Here is a 14,885-nt window from a genome sequence, read left to right as displayed (position 1 = left end):
AAATGCTAGAGAAGAATTCGTAAAAGTTTAAAAATATCTTAACGAAATCTGCGATGAATACGACATGAAATTGGGCTCAAGGCAGGCGCCAAAACACATTCAATTCTCGAAAGTACAGACGGATTCAGTTGAAGCAGATTATTTCCAAATCACAATCCTGACTGAGTACTTCTTTTAAAAGTTTTTTTTTTTTTTATTAGATAATATAAATGGCTTGAGCTAATAGCTCACTCTGCCGTTAATACATGGAACACAAAATTCTTGTATCCTACGCTCCCTCTCGAGAAAAAACAGAGTTATAATTTTTCTTACGTACTAAATTTGAAGTATTCATTTACGTGAAAAATCACGTGAAAGGCACTAGCTTTTATATATACATTATAGAAAACAAAATAATAATATACTTAATATTAGATATTAAAATCAATTTAATTAATAAACTTAGCGATAGAAATTACAGAGCTAGGATTCATTTCACTTAGAAAGGATTCGATATTGTGAGATGGAAAGAATTTAACTTTTATGAGATCACTAATTAGAGATTCTCTAACTTTTTCATACAATTTACACTGCCAAAAAACCTGGTTTTGGGTCCTCAATTGCCTCACCACAAGGACATTGATCTGAATTTACAATGTTGAATCTAATAAACTACTCGCTAGAGAGATATGCTCACTTCTTAATCTATTTAGAGAAACTATTGACTTTCTTCGAAATTTAAAATTTTTAAACCACGGAGCTGCGCCTTCTGACCAGTACTTACTGGAGTATTTTTTTCCTTTTTCTTTACCCATGTTCTTGTACCAGAGGTTAAATTTATTTTTAATTTTAACCTTCCAAATGGCTTTCAGATCAGAGGCTGGAATAAGTATTTGTGAATCGATACCATCTACTGCACTTTCTTTAGCTGCTTTATCAACTGCTTCGTTATATTTAATTCCTGTATGTGCGGGAATCCAATAAAATTTAACCTTCTTATTTAACAAACTTAGTTTAGAAAGTTGATCTTTAATGATTTGTTTCTCTGATTTTAAGTAATTTTTAAGAGAAGTGAGTACACTTCTAGAATCACTAAAAATACAGAAATCGTTTGCATTAATCTGAAAGAATTTTTCCAGAGCACTAGATATAGCCATACCTTCAGCCGGAAAGGCATATTTAACTGTACGGTGCTTTCCAACTAACCCAGTCGATACATCTAACGTTGCAAAACCTACAAACTCCTGATCAGGAATTTTAGACCCATCAGTGAACCAACAATTGAATCTTCTCAAATCTTGCCTGAATTGTGCTCAAAATCTTTTAAAAGTTACTCTTTTGCTACAGTAGCGCCCTCCTTATTTGCTGCTTTTCGATAGACATTTTTTATATAAAGCGATCATTCTCCTTATCTCTACCCTCCATATGTAAATTGATAAGAGATATTTTTTGACGTATATAAAATTCTTATAGATGCCATTACTGTGCATTAATTGTATTCCAAATTTAACGCGGGAATCGAATCTAAGCTAATTTGAATTCTAACTAAATGTCTAACAACCTTAGATCATATATTATTATATGTATTTTCAAAGTTAATAATACAGCCTTCCTACTTTGTCTTCATTATTTGCAACATTATTATTTCTTTAGAAAAACCGAAAAACCACAAATAATTCTGGAATTTGATAAAACTTATTTTATAAGAAAAATTTAATTCAAAAATTACAAAAATCGGATTCATTTGAAGATTGGAAGAATAGTTTTTGAGAACTGAGAATCTACTACGAAAGTAAGGATTTTCCAATCGCTAAATGAATCATATTTTTGTTTTTATACAACCATCACGAATTAAACAACCGTTTTCAAACTGTATTTATTTCACATAATTTTTTTATTACATTTTCAATTTTGAAACATTTTTCAAAAACATTAAAAAATTTCACTGCCACAAAATATTACCAAATGTAAAGCTCAATTTTCCACTATCTGGGCCTTTTTTACATCCTGTAAATAAACACACACACAAAAAAATTATGATTCCTGTAATATTTAAAAATATGAAATATCTTATTTTACCCAAAAATAGAATGAATGGTATAAAACCCCAGTGAAATAGAAACTTAAAAAAGTCACAAAATCCTTTAACTCTACTTTGAACTTTACGTTTTGACAATTCTTGTTTGCACGAATCAACTTCAGGCAGACAAGTCGCCGGCATTTTTTAGTAAATTTTGTTTTCAATTATTGGATAATATATAATATAATTTATTATAGAAATTTATTTAGTTTAAAGAAAGCTCGATGAAGAAAACTAAATGACAATTTGATTTTAATACATTTATTTTGAAATTTTTTTTCAAGCATTTCTATGGAAACATTAAAATCCAGCCGTCTTCTAAACTGACTATACTTTTTATTTCTTTATTATTATTATTATTATTTTTTTAATAATATTATATGTATTTTAAAAAAATCCCAAATTTTTGAAACTGGGTCTATTATTCAAATAATCGGAAATGCATTTAAAGATTTTCCAAAAGTAAATAATGGAAGTTCTTAGATTTTTCTAATAAAATCAGATAAATAAAGTTATACCATATCTTTTGCAATATTTAGATTTTATTACCTACTTAGATAAGATTAACAACATAATATAAATTTTCTAAAAAAATATAAATTCCTATTAGTTATTACAATTTTTGTGTATAATTCAAATTTACCGCTAAATCAAATATTTAATCTAATTTCATAAAATTAGAAACTATTCAATATTAATTAGATTTAATATTAAAAACATTCTTAAAAAATTACATTTTTAATATTGAAATATAAATTTTTTCAAAAAATAATTCATTTCAATAATGTAATGGAAATAGTTATGACTCGGCTTCCAGATTACGATTAGTAAAGATTCGCCATTTTACATACTACATAGAATCAGCAGATAAAATAATTTTGGGAAAACTTAATAATTAAATCAAAATGCAAGGTTTAAGTTTACAGAGCTTGAAAAAGCACAAAGCTGTAAGTAAATTAAAAAACTTTTGCTTATTTATAACAAAAATTATATTTTAAATGTAAATAAATAAATTTTATTTAAATGGTTATGTCATTCAACCATTTTTGACGTTTTATGTCTTTATAGGCTCAATAATTTTATCCAAAAATAGAAATAACGATTGCGTTTTGCTTTTAATCTATAAATAATTTCTAGAAGGTCCTTTACAACTTAAAATTTTCATCAAAATTTTTTTTTAAATTGTGAAATCCTTGATTTAATGTAAAAGAAAGCTCAAATTACATTACTATTTTTTTTTTGAAAGTACTTAAAAAATTTTAGTTGTTTATTATATAAGTATTTAGATATTGATCTAAATAGAAATTTTTTTTGATAGGCTTACAATAAGTCTAGAATTATGGTTTTTAAATTTTAATTCCGTCTGTCTTATTTTTATAGTTAATTCCATTATATGTCTGCGTTGGAGTCGGTTGTGCCGGAGCAGTCTACTATACTTTGAGACTTGCTACACGTAATCCTGATGTAGCATGGGACCGAAGTAATAATCCAAATGATGCATACCGCAACAAGCAATACAAGGTAATAATTGCCATTTTATTTAACGTTTGAGGAAGCTTTCTATAAAAAAAAAGAATTATCTTGACGTTTAGATCGTATTTTCTTAGTGTACAACCATTCTCTAGGTAAGATAAATTAATGTTTTTTTTTTCTTTTTGTTGCAGTTCTATTCTCCAAAACGCGATTACTCCAACATCGATAGCCCAGCTCCAAAATTCTAAATTATTATATTTGCTAGTATTTCTAAATAGTAGTTTTCTGCAGTTTTTTGTTAAACTATGTTGTAAATAATTTAAATAAAAATAGATAATATTTAAACATGTACATTTTTATTAATCACTTAATTAAAGGTCTCCGATTGCTAAAAACTAATAACAAGTGAAAACAAACAATTGACTGAGTTAATTGTTGAAATACCATGAATAGTCAGTGTTGATTTCTTTATCACATTACACATACAAACATATGACACATACATAACTGATTATCAAGTATTCGTTGTGTGCGTAGTCATGGTAGGGATAATAAAATCGATGCCAGCGCTTTAAGTGAAAAATTTTGGAGATAAAGTGGGCTGTTATGACTAATTTGCAATTATTTACATGTTAATGATATAGAAACTGTCAAATTAAAATGATTGAAAAACACTAATTAATTAAACTTAATGCATTAAAAATTGTGAAAATAAGAAATCAAATTGTACAAATATTATTTTTCAAATGTTAATTATCGTAATTATTTATTTAAATTTGTGAAACAAGAATATTAAATTTTAAATGTAAGTTTTCAATGCAATCCACACAATTATATATGCATCCATTAATTCTATAATTAAAGTAGTGTATCGTTGTCATGGAAACGAAATTCACGCTCGGAGCGAATAGTACATATTATAAAATTTTCGCCTAATTGGCGCCCTCACGACCCTCACGAAAAATGTTTCAAACAAAAGTTGTTTAATTATTGATAATATAAACATTTTTTATTATATTTAAACTTTTGTTCTATCTCTAACGGTTTACAAGATGGGTCCTAACTTGACCTCACTTTTTACGTCCTGAGTACGCTGTAAAAATTTCAGCTCGAGATCTTTTTTCGTTTTTGAGTTATCGTGTCCACAGACGGACGGACAACCGGAAATGGACTAATTAGGTGATTTAGTTAACACCTACGACAAAATTTTTTTCCTAGCATCATTATTTTTAAGCTTTACAAGCTTGGGACTAAAGTTAATATACTATGTATATTTCATATATACATGGTATAAAAAGTTATGAATTTTTAAACCCTCACATTATATATATATATAATCTTTATTTTAATCAGAAGTTAGTAATTTTAGTTAACCGAAATATTTTTAATTGATTTCTAATTTATAGAGCAATAATTATTTGTATTTTTTTTTTAGTCTTAAACATTTCAATAATTTAAAAAGGGAACATGAAAATACCTAACTTTAAGACTTCCGTAAAATTCGTCATTGAGCATCAATAAGAATAATTTTTGGAGGATCCCGTTTAAAAAATGCAGGTTCATTTGCAAGAAAAAGTTCAGGTTGCATCTAGGCAAACCGGGGATATTGTTTAAACAAAATTTTTTTAACAAATAAATAACAATGATAGAATCGCTTCGGGATAACTGTTATCACATAAGTAGGGTCAAAATTAATAAAAATGCCTTAGACATTTTTCTCTAAACTTTTCAGTTTCGAGGAAAAAAGTCGTAAAATTTTTTCCAAAGTGATTCGGTCAACATTATTAATTTGTTTAAAAAAAGTCTAAACAATATCCTACCGGGTTACCCACCGGCAACCTGCCCCGGTGGAAAAAATATTTGAAAAAAAAAAGTCTTAATAAGTCTTAGAAAACTCTGAAAAAGTCTTAGAAGCTTTAAAAAAGTATTAAGAACTCTGAATAACTCTGAATTAGACTAATCCGAAAACGTTGAGAATTTCAAAGTTCCTAAGACATTTTCAGAATTTCTTATTCTTTCTTCAAATATTTTTTCCACCAGGGTGCACTTATACGTTCAGAAGCATTTTTTAAACGGGATCTTACAAAAATTTTCCATGCGAAAATTATTCATGCTCAATGATGGATTTTAACGAGACTGCTAATGGAGACAAAACATAAGCCTGAGCTCTGGGCACAGACCTACATTTATAGACTGACAAAAGAGAGAACAAGTTTGGTAAATTTCTTCTTCTTTAGGAACTTAAGGACATACTTCCCGAAACAAAAAAAATCGGTGAAATGGTCTATTAAGCTTAATACATAAATCCTAGATGTATGTTGATAATTCTATTGGATAATTAAAAAATTAACTGATTCCTGAGCACAAACTTATATTATTTATAGACCGGTAATACATGTTCTGCTGTGAATCTGTGACATTATTGTCGTTTTCAATAGACGATATTTTAGGGGGTTTGTAATGACAATAAATTGAAAGGGGGGGAGTATACTTTATTGATCTACGGACTCATATCAGTCTATTTTATAGATCTGTGATAATGACACTCTATATCTTCATATCTCTATGCTTTTAATCCTAAAGTCATTTACAATATAAAAGATAGGTTAAGTTAGGTTATGTTTTGAAAAAGACAAGTTTTAAAGTAATTAAAAAATATAACAATTTATTGAAGAAAATACCATATAAGGTTGTTTTGGTATCAGTTTTCAGGCCAATTTTCCATTTACATATTACATCTCAATTCTATAAAATGCATCAAACCAAGATTAAGATATTCGAATTCGAAAACACCTCTTGACCTATAACAAAATTCAGTTTAGAAATTAGAATCATCGAGTATTCGGAGAGTGCGCTCTTCAGTTTCAGTTTTTAATTTTTCGATTAACCCAAATTAAAAAAAAAATCATTCAATATAAATATTTGGATAGGTACTTTAAATCATTATTATCGGATAAGCGAAAAAAAAAATGTTATCTAAAATAATATATGATTAATTTATTACATGATTGGTATTCATAAGACTGATATGACTTTTGTACCGAAGTGTTAATTAAGTGTTAGTTAACCTTCAAATTTTTATATACTTTTGAAAATACGGGTAACATGGCAACAAATTGGGAAGAATTTTATGCTACAAATCTTCCACCAACTGATTTTGAAGATAATCGAATTATTTTAAAAGAATTTTGCGACAGGCATTATAAATTAGGCAACAAGATAGCATTAATAACGGTATGTATAACCACATTTTTTTTATTGTTGAAAGATTCTCATCAATTTTATACAGAGCTTATTGATAAGAATATTTCTAAATCTAGAGAAACGGCTGTAAAAAACAGCTTCTTCACTTTAGCAGTGGACGATTAGTTTCTAAGAAATCCCTTAAAATTCTATTTTAAGAGCGATATCTCACGGCGTTTCGAATGTAATATCGAAAACTATTCAATAACTTATATTCATAAAATTATTAATTAATGGAGATTGACTTATTCCGGGAGTGGGAGTTTTTTATTGAAAATTTCCTCCTCTTTAAGAATTTTTTTTTTTTAAATTTCTTAAATATTAATATTTTATGAAATATTGGTGAAAAACGAATTACTTTTTTTTCATCTTTAATTGTTTATAACTTTTGTAATTTTTGATATGCTGGAAATGCTTCTGGCACATTTTTCTAGACATCATTCCGAATCCAAAGAGTTCACCAATTAACAAGTTCACCAATTTGAACTTGTTAACTAAACCATATTTGATAGACGACAATGATCACTTGAATCTAGGGTTTGTGTTTGACCACTACTTTAAGGACACCTTGTATAATACTTCTCGACATGTCTATTCCTTTGTTTTATATTTTGTCTGGTTGTACGTTTTAAATCTCGTTTGGCTTTGGATGAATTGAAAGTGAGGGTGTATGTTTCTTCTAATTAATTTATCCTGTGATTGAAATACCCAGGAGCTCTACCGCGTAGTTGGTCTCTAATGGGGTGGAGATAGCACAAGTATGCGGTTTTTTTGCCACTTGCGTTAACGCTGTGATAAAATTCGTAGACTTTTTACGAGTTGACCATGTCTTCAATGATGTCGAGTTTTACAATTTTCTGATTTATTTCTTATTTATTTTTGCAGTCTGGTGGGACTACAGTACCTTTAGAACATAACACAGTTCGTTTTGTTGATAATTTTAGTGCAGGCACACGTGGTTCAGCATCAGCTGAATATTTTCTTGAACATGGTTACTCGGTTATTTTTATGCATCGTCTCAAATCATTAGAACCATTTACAAGACATTTTAACGGACAAAAATTTATGGATATGTTGGATTTACAAGAGAAAAATGGACATACAACCATTACGGGTGGGTAAAAATCGATTCTAATTGTAAGATAAATTCCCAGTTCAGCTATTTTGAGTTCGATTAAAACCTATTTAGATCAGTATTTGGTTTGAAAAATGGGTCGTGATTCCGATATAGACGCTACTCAAATCAATTATTGTTGGCAATCTGTCAAACAACAATAGCCTGTTTCGATAATGTTCGATTTGAATTTCAATTTTTTAGGATCTAATAAAAAAAAAATTTAACTCAGTGTAAACGTCTTTTGAAACTTTAAACGCGTTTTTCTCCGAAACGACTCGATCGATTGGTTTCGAATTTTCACACAATCTCCTTACATATATTCCTCAGGTATTAAACGAAGGTATAAGAAGTTGGAAATTTTTTGAAGAATTAAAATTTTTTTTTTTGGAAGTCGCCATTTTGTCAAAAATCACAATTTTGACTATTTCTTCGATTAATACCTGTAATCGTCTATCGCGACTAAAGAAATTTTCTGGAATTATTTCATTTTAAATAATCCAAACCAGAGATATGGTGCTCACCGCCGGACATTTTTTTTGTAGGACATCCAGGAGAACGCCTACAGGTGCAGTACAGTATCATATTTTTGAAATCGGACAATGGGATCTTAAAATTAAAGAAATTTTCTACATGTATACGTTTTTTATGTTTATGTAAAATAAATTGTCTTCCCAAAACTCATAAATACGGGTTTTTTTGCGCTCGCAAGTGGATATAATCCCTGAAACTAGTAACAACAAAATAGCTAAAAATCTTGTTTGAGAAAAACCTAATAATTGATATGCGTAGCTCCTAAATCGGACTTAAGATCTATTTTTCGAGCTAGATACACAGGTCTAGTTCATTCTGATTCAGTTTCAGAATACTTTTTCTCTTTCGAAAATTTTCATACCTGGGGGCTTTTCTTTTAAGGGGGATGAAAAATTTTTAATTACACGTCAAGTTTAAAATTAATAAATATTTGTTAAGGATATTTAAATACACAGATAATTGAATAAAAGAAGCAAAAAATATTTTGCCCGATCCAATTTTTAAGAGTGTCGGATAACGGCTATTTTTTTGCTTTCGAGTATCGGTCGAAATGATTTTAAAAATTTCACGCAATAAAAATTTTCCAGACCTGCCGAAAGAGAAGTACCTAGCTATGAAAATTAGAGATAAAACAGTTGATAGTACAAATATATTTTTACAGTAAAACCTGACAGTGTTGATGTTTTGGCGCCAGTATTAGCACGATATAAACAGACCATTGAAAATGGTATGATACTGTATATTAGTTTTACATCTTTAGCCGATTATTTGTGGTTGCTTCGAGCTTCGTGCGAATGTTTAGCATGCTTTGGAAGAAACGCAATTCTATATTTAGCTGCAGCTGTATCTGATTTTTACATTCCACCAAATGAAATGGTAAATCGATTTTAGCTTTTAAATGGAATTTATACAGACTCCATATTTATTTTATTAACTCCTAGATATCTGTGAAAATGTGTACACTCTTGATTTGTTTTTTGCCTTTCTGTATCGTGAGAGACTAACTCATACCTAATAAAACTATCACATACCGCCAAATTATCTGGCTAGTGATACTGGTACAAATTTTGCTTTATCTGCCATTTCTACATTTTTATAGTTTGATATTTTTATGATTTTTTCTTGATTTTGTTTTTGTTCACTCCGACTTTACACTCCAGGAAACGTGCCTGGACTACTGTTAGTAGTCATGGAGGAAGGTCGAAACTTGGCAAGTAAGCCTTTCCAGACCTCCTTTACCCACAAAGAACCTATTCCCCAACCTTCTTTATCATTTCGTTTCTTCTAATCTTGTGATATTTGTCCAACCTACTAGGCAAGCAGTTTTTGAGATACCGCTGAAAATTTCACTATAATATAGGGTCCACGCTGCCCATCAAGTTAAAATGTCAAATCAAAAAATAGATTGTGATTTTTTCGATTTAAAACAAAAAAATTTTGAATCAAATTTTTTATTGATAACTGGAAGTTGCAATTGGCGATAATAATTCGTACTAATTTAAACAGGAAATGGACCCGTTTTCAGTATTTTCAATTTAGACTACCAGATAGCAATACTTGTACTTAATATTATTTTTAAAGGCCAATCAGAATATTCAAATCAAATAAACCCCATCAACTGGCGATAATAGTACGTACAAATAAAACAGGAAGTGGGGTCCATTTCAAATTAGACTACCAGATTACTTACCATTTATCACTAACTCAGTACTTAATTAATTAAGATAATTTGGACAAATTATACTTTTGTATGTATTAATTTTTAAAATGTTGATAGATTGATACATCTAGATTATAACCTCATAAAATGAATTTGTACCCTCCCCTCCACAAGCTTCAGACGCAAAAGGCTAATTACTTCAGAGATTTTTTAAATTTAAATTTTAAACCATTAACTCACATGAAAGCGAGTAAAAATCAAATCGTACCCAAATAATTCGTACACTTTTTTGTGTTTAACATTTAGGAGTTAGGAATATCCAATTGTGAATTATTTATAAATTCATCCTTTTTAGGCAACACATAAACTACAATCCGAGCAACCACCAAACATATCATTAAAATTAGTTCCAAAAATGTTATCATCTGTTGTAAATATTTGGGTACCACAAGCATATGTTGTTTCATTCAAATTAGAAACCGATGAGAATCTTCTAATATCAAAAGCTCGTCAAGCGCTTGTGAAATATAAGCATAAAGTGAGTATAATTTGTGTTACTGATTCAAGTTGGAAAGGAATATAGACCGTGGGACACCACGGGGTTTTTAAATGATAATTACATACTTGAAATTTCGTCAGTGGCTTCCCTTTTGACGAGTCAACCAAACTTTCCTTTACGATTTTTTTCAAAAAGGTTGCGTTTTCAAATGAGCATGATGACGTCATATTTGAGTTATCGTTCTTAAAAACGCAGCAGGGAATTTGTCGGACACTATGACCACTTGATAACATTAACCTAATATATATATATATTTATAAAATGCTAATGTTAGTACGTGAAGACAGGGTTTTCTCTATGACCACCAACTCCAATCAACTTCCCGTTGGGGCGGTAAATACCCCTTGGTCTCCTGGTGAAAGTAAGAGAGTTTGGTTGCGGTGGGTAGAAGTGGGTGGTTGTGGGTGGCAAAAATGTGGAAAATATATAGTGACTTTCCGTCAGTCTGATCATGTTTACAGTCGAGAGAAGATTAATTGAAATTTAGAGTAAACAGTAATGAAACAAATTCAAGGGATTTTGAAAAGTGAAAAAGAACGAACTATTTGAATATTCTAGAGTGTTCTGGTACTAGAAATTTCAATATTCGACGGTATATAAATCAAATCCAGTGACTTTCCGTCAGTCTGATCGTGTTCGCAATGGAGAGATTAATTTTGTATAACTTAATTAATTTGATATACTCTATATACACCGTATGTTTAATGGTCGAATAATTTTCTCAATATCTAAGATAGACATCTATAATATTTACGTTAAAAAATGAATCCTTAAATATTATTTATACCAATAAACATGCAATGTATTTTAACTCGAGCAACGCCGGGTTTGGCTGCTAGTAATTATTAAACAATAAAATATTTTGTCCGACAAAAATACTGCACCTATGAACTTGTAAACCATTTCGAACGTCGTACTTAAGTACTTTTGTTTTTGAATACGTACATGGTACATTTTTGCTGATTTGTTAATTATTAATGTTATCAAGTCGTCATAGTGTCGGACAAATTCCCTGCTGCGTTTTTTTCAGAACGATAACTCAAATAAGACGTCATCATGATCATTTGAAAACGCAGCATTTTTGAAGAAAATCGTAGAGGAAAGCTTGGTAGAAGGAAGCCACTCACGAAGTCTCAAGTATGTATTCAGAAAAAAAACGCGTTGTCCCACGGACTAATACTTAAATCAAACATTGTAAGTCAATTAAAAAATTTGTAAACTAATTAAATACAAATTTTTAAATTTCAGTTGGTTATAGCCAATATGCTGCAAACACGCAAACAAAGGGTAATATTTGTAACACCCGAAGAAAGTTTTGAAATTAATTTAACACGAGAACAAATTCATCATGGTGTTGAAATTGAGGATTCAATTGTAGCAAATGTTGTTGAACGACATTCAGAAATGATACAATCAACGAATTCACATAAAAAAAAGTAACAAAGATTTGCTTACTTTTAGTAAAACCGTCGTTAAAATCATCGATGTATCATTTTTTGAGTCCTTTTTTTCTTGGTAAACATGGTGTTGGATATTTGTTTTATACATAGATGTCTATATTCTATCTAGATTGTTAACCTATACTTGTTGAAGAAAAGTATAAAGATGGAATGGAGTAATGATTGTCATTTGGCGTCCATTTTGGTATGAATAATGTTTATGTACTTTTAACAAAACGAATACAGGGACATTTCGGGAACTGGTATCAATGCACATCCGGGAGTTCCATTTACGAACTGCAAGTTGCTCCTCAAAGAGGATACCTTAAAAAAAGCCAATCTTAGATGGAAGTAGGAACGTACTTGTGGTACTATAAGACAGATATGGGCAGAGTACAATCGTAGGCTAATGTAGGACACTGGCTAGGCGGCAGGCACGCTGAATGCCTGGGCTTGACAGTGTAATGACTACTGCAGGAGCTGTCACAGTGTGGAGGAGGAAGAAACGATGTTTCATCTTCTTTGTCACTACCCAGCTCTTGCCACGAGGAGGTGGACTTATTTGAGCCAGCCTTTCTTTGACAATCTCTCCGACCTGAAGCCCGTTAACGTCAAAACACCCTTGCTGTTTCTAAACAGCTCCAAATGGTTCATGGAGTAATGGCCGGGGATGTGCCAACTTTTTTCGGTATCACAACGGGTCCTATGGTCTAAGTGTGTCCCACCCCAGGACAGCCACTCTAACTTAACACAACCTAACAAAACAAATGAGGTTATCTTAACTTATACAATTTTTAATAGCCAGTTTTTACAATGATCCCATTATAAGCAGAATTACATAACTCTATCGTAATTAGAAGCAACGCAGAACACCAAAAGTTTCCCTACTTTGAAACCAAAGTTTCGGATCCTAAAATTCGATTCTCTTACTTCCTGTTGACTTCTACATGAAAAAGTTTACATGAAGTAAGTTTTTTTTTTTGTTTCCAATTATAATTTTTTGTTTTAGGATAATTTGGATCCTGAGAAAACTAATGCCGTGAGCTTTAAATATAATACGTTTTAAGATTGCTAACTTACCATTTGGGACAGAAATACCAATTTCATTCGTAATTTCATATCAGATGGACGCCTAATGACATCACTATGTGAGTCCACATACTTTTTCTTATCTCAACGATAGAAATATATATCTTATTGCCTTCATTAGATGAAACAGAATGGTATTCTGTTGATTTCCCAACTAGGGAATAAAAACTTAGCTCTATTTATCTGTCCTAAATAACACTATTTTAGATGTTTCCTACAAATATGTTCCAATGTGACTGAGGTACACTAGATCTTTTAGATAATATCAAATATTGTAAATGAATCTTGTACCAAAAAAAACTTATCTTATCCATGTGTCTTGATGTGTAGATGAATGTAATTTATTAAAGGTTCAGTTTCATCATCTTTGATTGGAGAGTTTAATGTCGGTTAGTCCAAATTAATTTAAATTAGATGTGTTCAGCCCGTTAAAGTGCTTGCAAATACTTATTGTTAGCTAATATCTTGGTATAAAATTGCAAACTAGTTAAAATATTCACCTTTTCCCCTTCCATTTGCTGTAAGACGTGACGAATTTTAACCCTCTTCGATTATATCAGAAAGTATACAATTTAGATCGAATCTGGAGAATCTCCCTTAAGACACCTGTTAGTAATTCAAGCATTGTATCCTTTTTAGGGCTCTTATTTAAGTACTCGAAGTTCCTTGAAATTAAAAATGTTCCTTGTTTATATCATCCTTTAATGAAATTAGTAAATAATAATGACCTAAAGGTATTTGATTTCCATTCAAGTATATCGTATTTTTTGTGCCAAAGTTGCCATCAAATGTTCGCTTCTACATAATTTTTGCACTTGACGAAGGGTGGTGGGGTTCTTGATGGGTTTCTTTCGATTGACCTTCCATCAGCGAAGAAAATGTGGGCTTTCTGTGTGGCATCTGGCTTTGACAGAAATCTACAGTTTCATCTGCTTAAAATAGCATCTCTTACTTGGAAACGTTTTGCCTTCATGCGATAGATTATTCTCAAGAAGGGCACAGAGGAACCCTAGGTCTAGGTGCTAGGGACCCACTTGCGGTACCCCTCTTATTTATTGTTATTATTATTATTGTTTAAATTTGAAATATTAACGAGTTCATTCCTTCTAGGGGGGGAGGGGCAGAGTATACAAGGTTTACATCCCAGAGCCACCCATCTTCTTGATAGACATAAATCTTCACAAGGGAGTTACGTCCTTTGAAGAAGTTTCACTGACTTGTGGCCGTGTAACCTGTACATACTTCAGTCAGCGCGACGTCCGAAGGTCCGTCTATTTTTCGAGTCGGGAGGTACGTTAGTCTGTCTGGTTTTCTGGTCAAGCAGGCTTCGTCTCTGCACCGCAGTGATGTGGAACCTACTAAAAGAAAAAAATAAATGGGAAATTTCAAGGGTTGTTACTTTAAGACAGATGATGCGATCTCAATGTACGAAGGATGCCTATGCTGACAGCCTTCTGCATGGCAGAGATAAGATGATGAATATGAGACCTGCAGACCGGAATTTGAGAAAGATTCGTTTCGAAAGTGGTACGAATTTTGACGAGGCAACCAATATTGAGAACAACTATTTTGATTGAGTTGCCAGAGTGTAGTTATCGAAATTCTTGTAGGAGATAGATATTTAGTCTGTTTTTTCTCTTCTTTCGAGACTATGTTCGTTTGTGTGGACACAGAGAATTCGATTACGTACATAGTCTTGGATGGAATATCCTGGA

At 31.0% G+C, this 14,885-nt stretch overlaps 3 protein-coding genes across 4 annotated transcripts; 2 read left to right on the top strand and 1 right to left on the bottom strand.

Moving 5' to 3' along the window:
* Positions 1 to 1,921: 1,921 nt before the first annotated feature.
* LOC123293038 (mitochondrial import receptor subunit TOM7 homolog) lies at positions 1,922 to 2,246 on the bottom strand. Its single transcript, XM_044873754.1, has 2 exons — positions 2,059 to 2,246; positions 1,922 to 1,986 (listed from the first exon to the last, which is right to left on the bottom strand). Exons 1-2 carry the CDS (start codon positions 2,198 to 2,200, stop codon positions 1,922 to 1,924), a joined length of 207 nt encoding a protein of 68 aa, XP_044729689.1. The 5' UTR covers positions 2,201 to 2,246.
* A 608-nt stretch (positions 2,247 to 2,854) lies between these two features.
* LOC123291922 (cytochrome c oxidase subunit NDUFA4) lies at positions 2,855 to 3,877 on the top strand. The gene is made up of 3 exons (XM_044872383.1): positions 2,855 to 3,006; positions 3,440 to 3,580; positions 3,724 to 3,877. Exons 1-3 carry the CDS (start codon positions 2,965 to 2,967, stop codon positions 3,778 to 3,780), a joined length of 240 nt encoding a protein of 79 aa, XP_044728318.1. The 5' UTR covers positions 2,855 to 2,964; the 3' UTR covers positions 3,781 to 3,877.
* Positions 3,878 to 6,556: 2,679 nt separating this feature from the next.
* LOC123291915 (phosphopantothenate--cysteine ligase) lies at positions 6,557 to 13,840 on the top strand. Of its 2 annotated transcripts, XR_006534984.1 has the most exons (6): positions 6,557 to 6,766; positions 7,661 to 7,889; positions 9,085 to 9,299; positions 10,439 to 10,621; positions 11,891 to 12,286; positions 13,091 to 13,840. XR_006534984.1 is itself a non-coding variant. In XM_044872377.1 (5 exons), the coding sequence occupies exons 1-5, from the start codon at positions 6,638 to 6,640 to the stop codon at positions 12,080 to 12,082; spliced, it is 948 nt and encodes a 315-aa protein (XP_044728312.1). In that variant the 5' UTR covers positions 6,557 to 6,637; the 3' UTR covers positions 12,083 to 12,406. The 2 variants fall into 2 exon arrangements, 1 of the variants encoding a protein (XP_044728312.1); XM_044872377.1 differs by lacking the exon at positions 13,091 to 13,840 and having other exon boundaries at positions 11,891 to 12,406.
* Positions 13,841 to 14,885: the final 1,045 nt, after the last annotated feature.

The sequence above is a fragment of the Chrysoperla carnea genome, chromosome 2 (assembly GCF_905475395.1).
Source record: "Chrysoperla carnea chromosome 2, inChrCarn1.1, whole genome shotgun sequence".
NCBI classification, from domain to species: Eukaryota; Metazoa; Arthropoda; class Insecta; order Neuroptera; family Chrysopidae; genus Chrysoperla; species Chrysoperla carnea.
The sequence above is the reverse complement of the archived record's forward strand: the minus strand, read 5'-3'. Positions and strand labels throughout refer to the sequence as shown.

Excerpts from the sequence above, each read along its gene's own strand:
- LOC123293038 (XM_044873754.1), bottom strand. The coding sequence starts at position 2,200 with ATGCCGGCGACTTGTCTGCCTGAAGTTGATTCGTGCAAACAAGAATTG. Across the intron at positions 1,987-2,058 it reads ACCATTCATTCTATTTTTGG|GATGTAAAAAAGGCCCAGAT; the intron begins GTAAAATAAGAT and ends GTTTATTTACAG.
- LOC123291922 (XM_044872383.1), top strand. The coding sequence starts at position 2,965 with ATGCAAGGTTTAAGTTTACAGAGCTTGAAAAAGCACAAAGCT. Across the intron at positions 3,007-3,439 it reads GCTTGAAAAAGCACAAAGCT|TTAATTCCATTATATGTCTG; the intron begins GTAAGTAAATTA and ends TTATTTTTATAG. Across the intron at positions 3,581-3,723 it reads ACCGCAACAAGCAATACAAG|TTCTATTCTCCAAAACGCGA; the intron begins GTAATAATTGCC and ends TTTTTGTTGCAG.
- LOC123291915 (XM_044872377.1), top strand. The coding sequence starts at position 6,638 with ATGGCAACAAATTGGGAAGAATTTTATGCTACAAATCTTCCACCAACT. Across the intron at positions 7,890-9,084 it reads TGGACATACAACCATTACGG|TAAAACCTGACAGTGTTGAT; the intron begins GTGGGTAAAAAT and ends ATATTTTTACAG. Across the intron at positions 10,622-11,890 it reads TTGTGAAATATAAGCATAAA|TTGGTTATAGCCAATATGCT; the intron begins GTGAGTATAATT and ends TTTAAATTTCAG.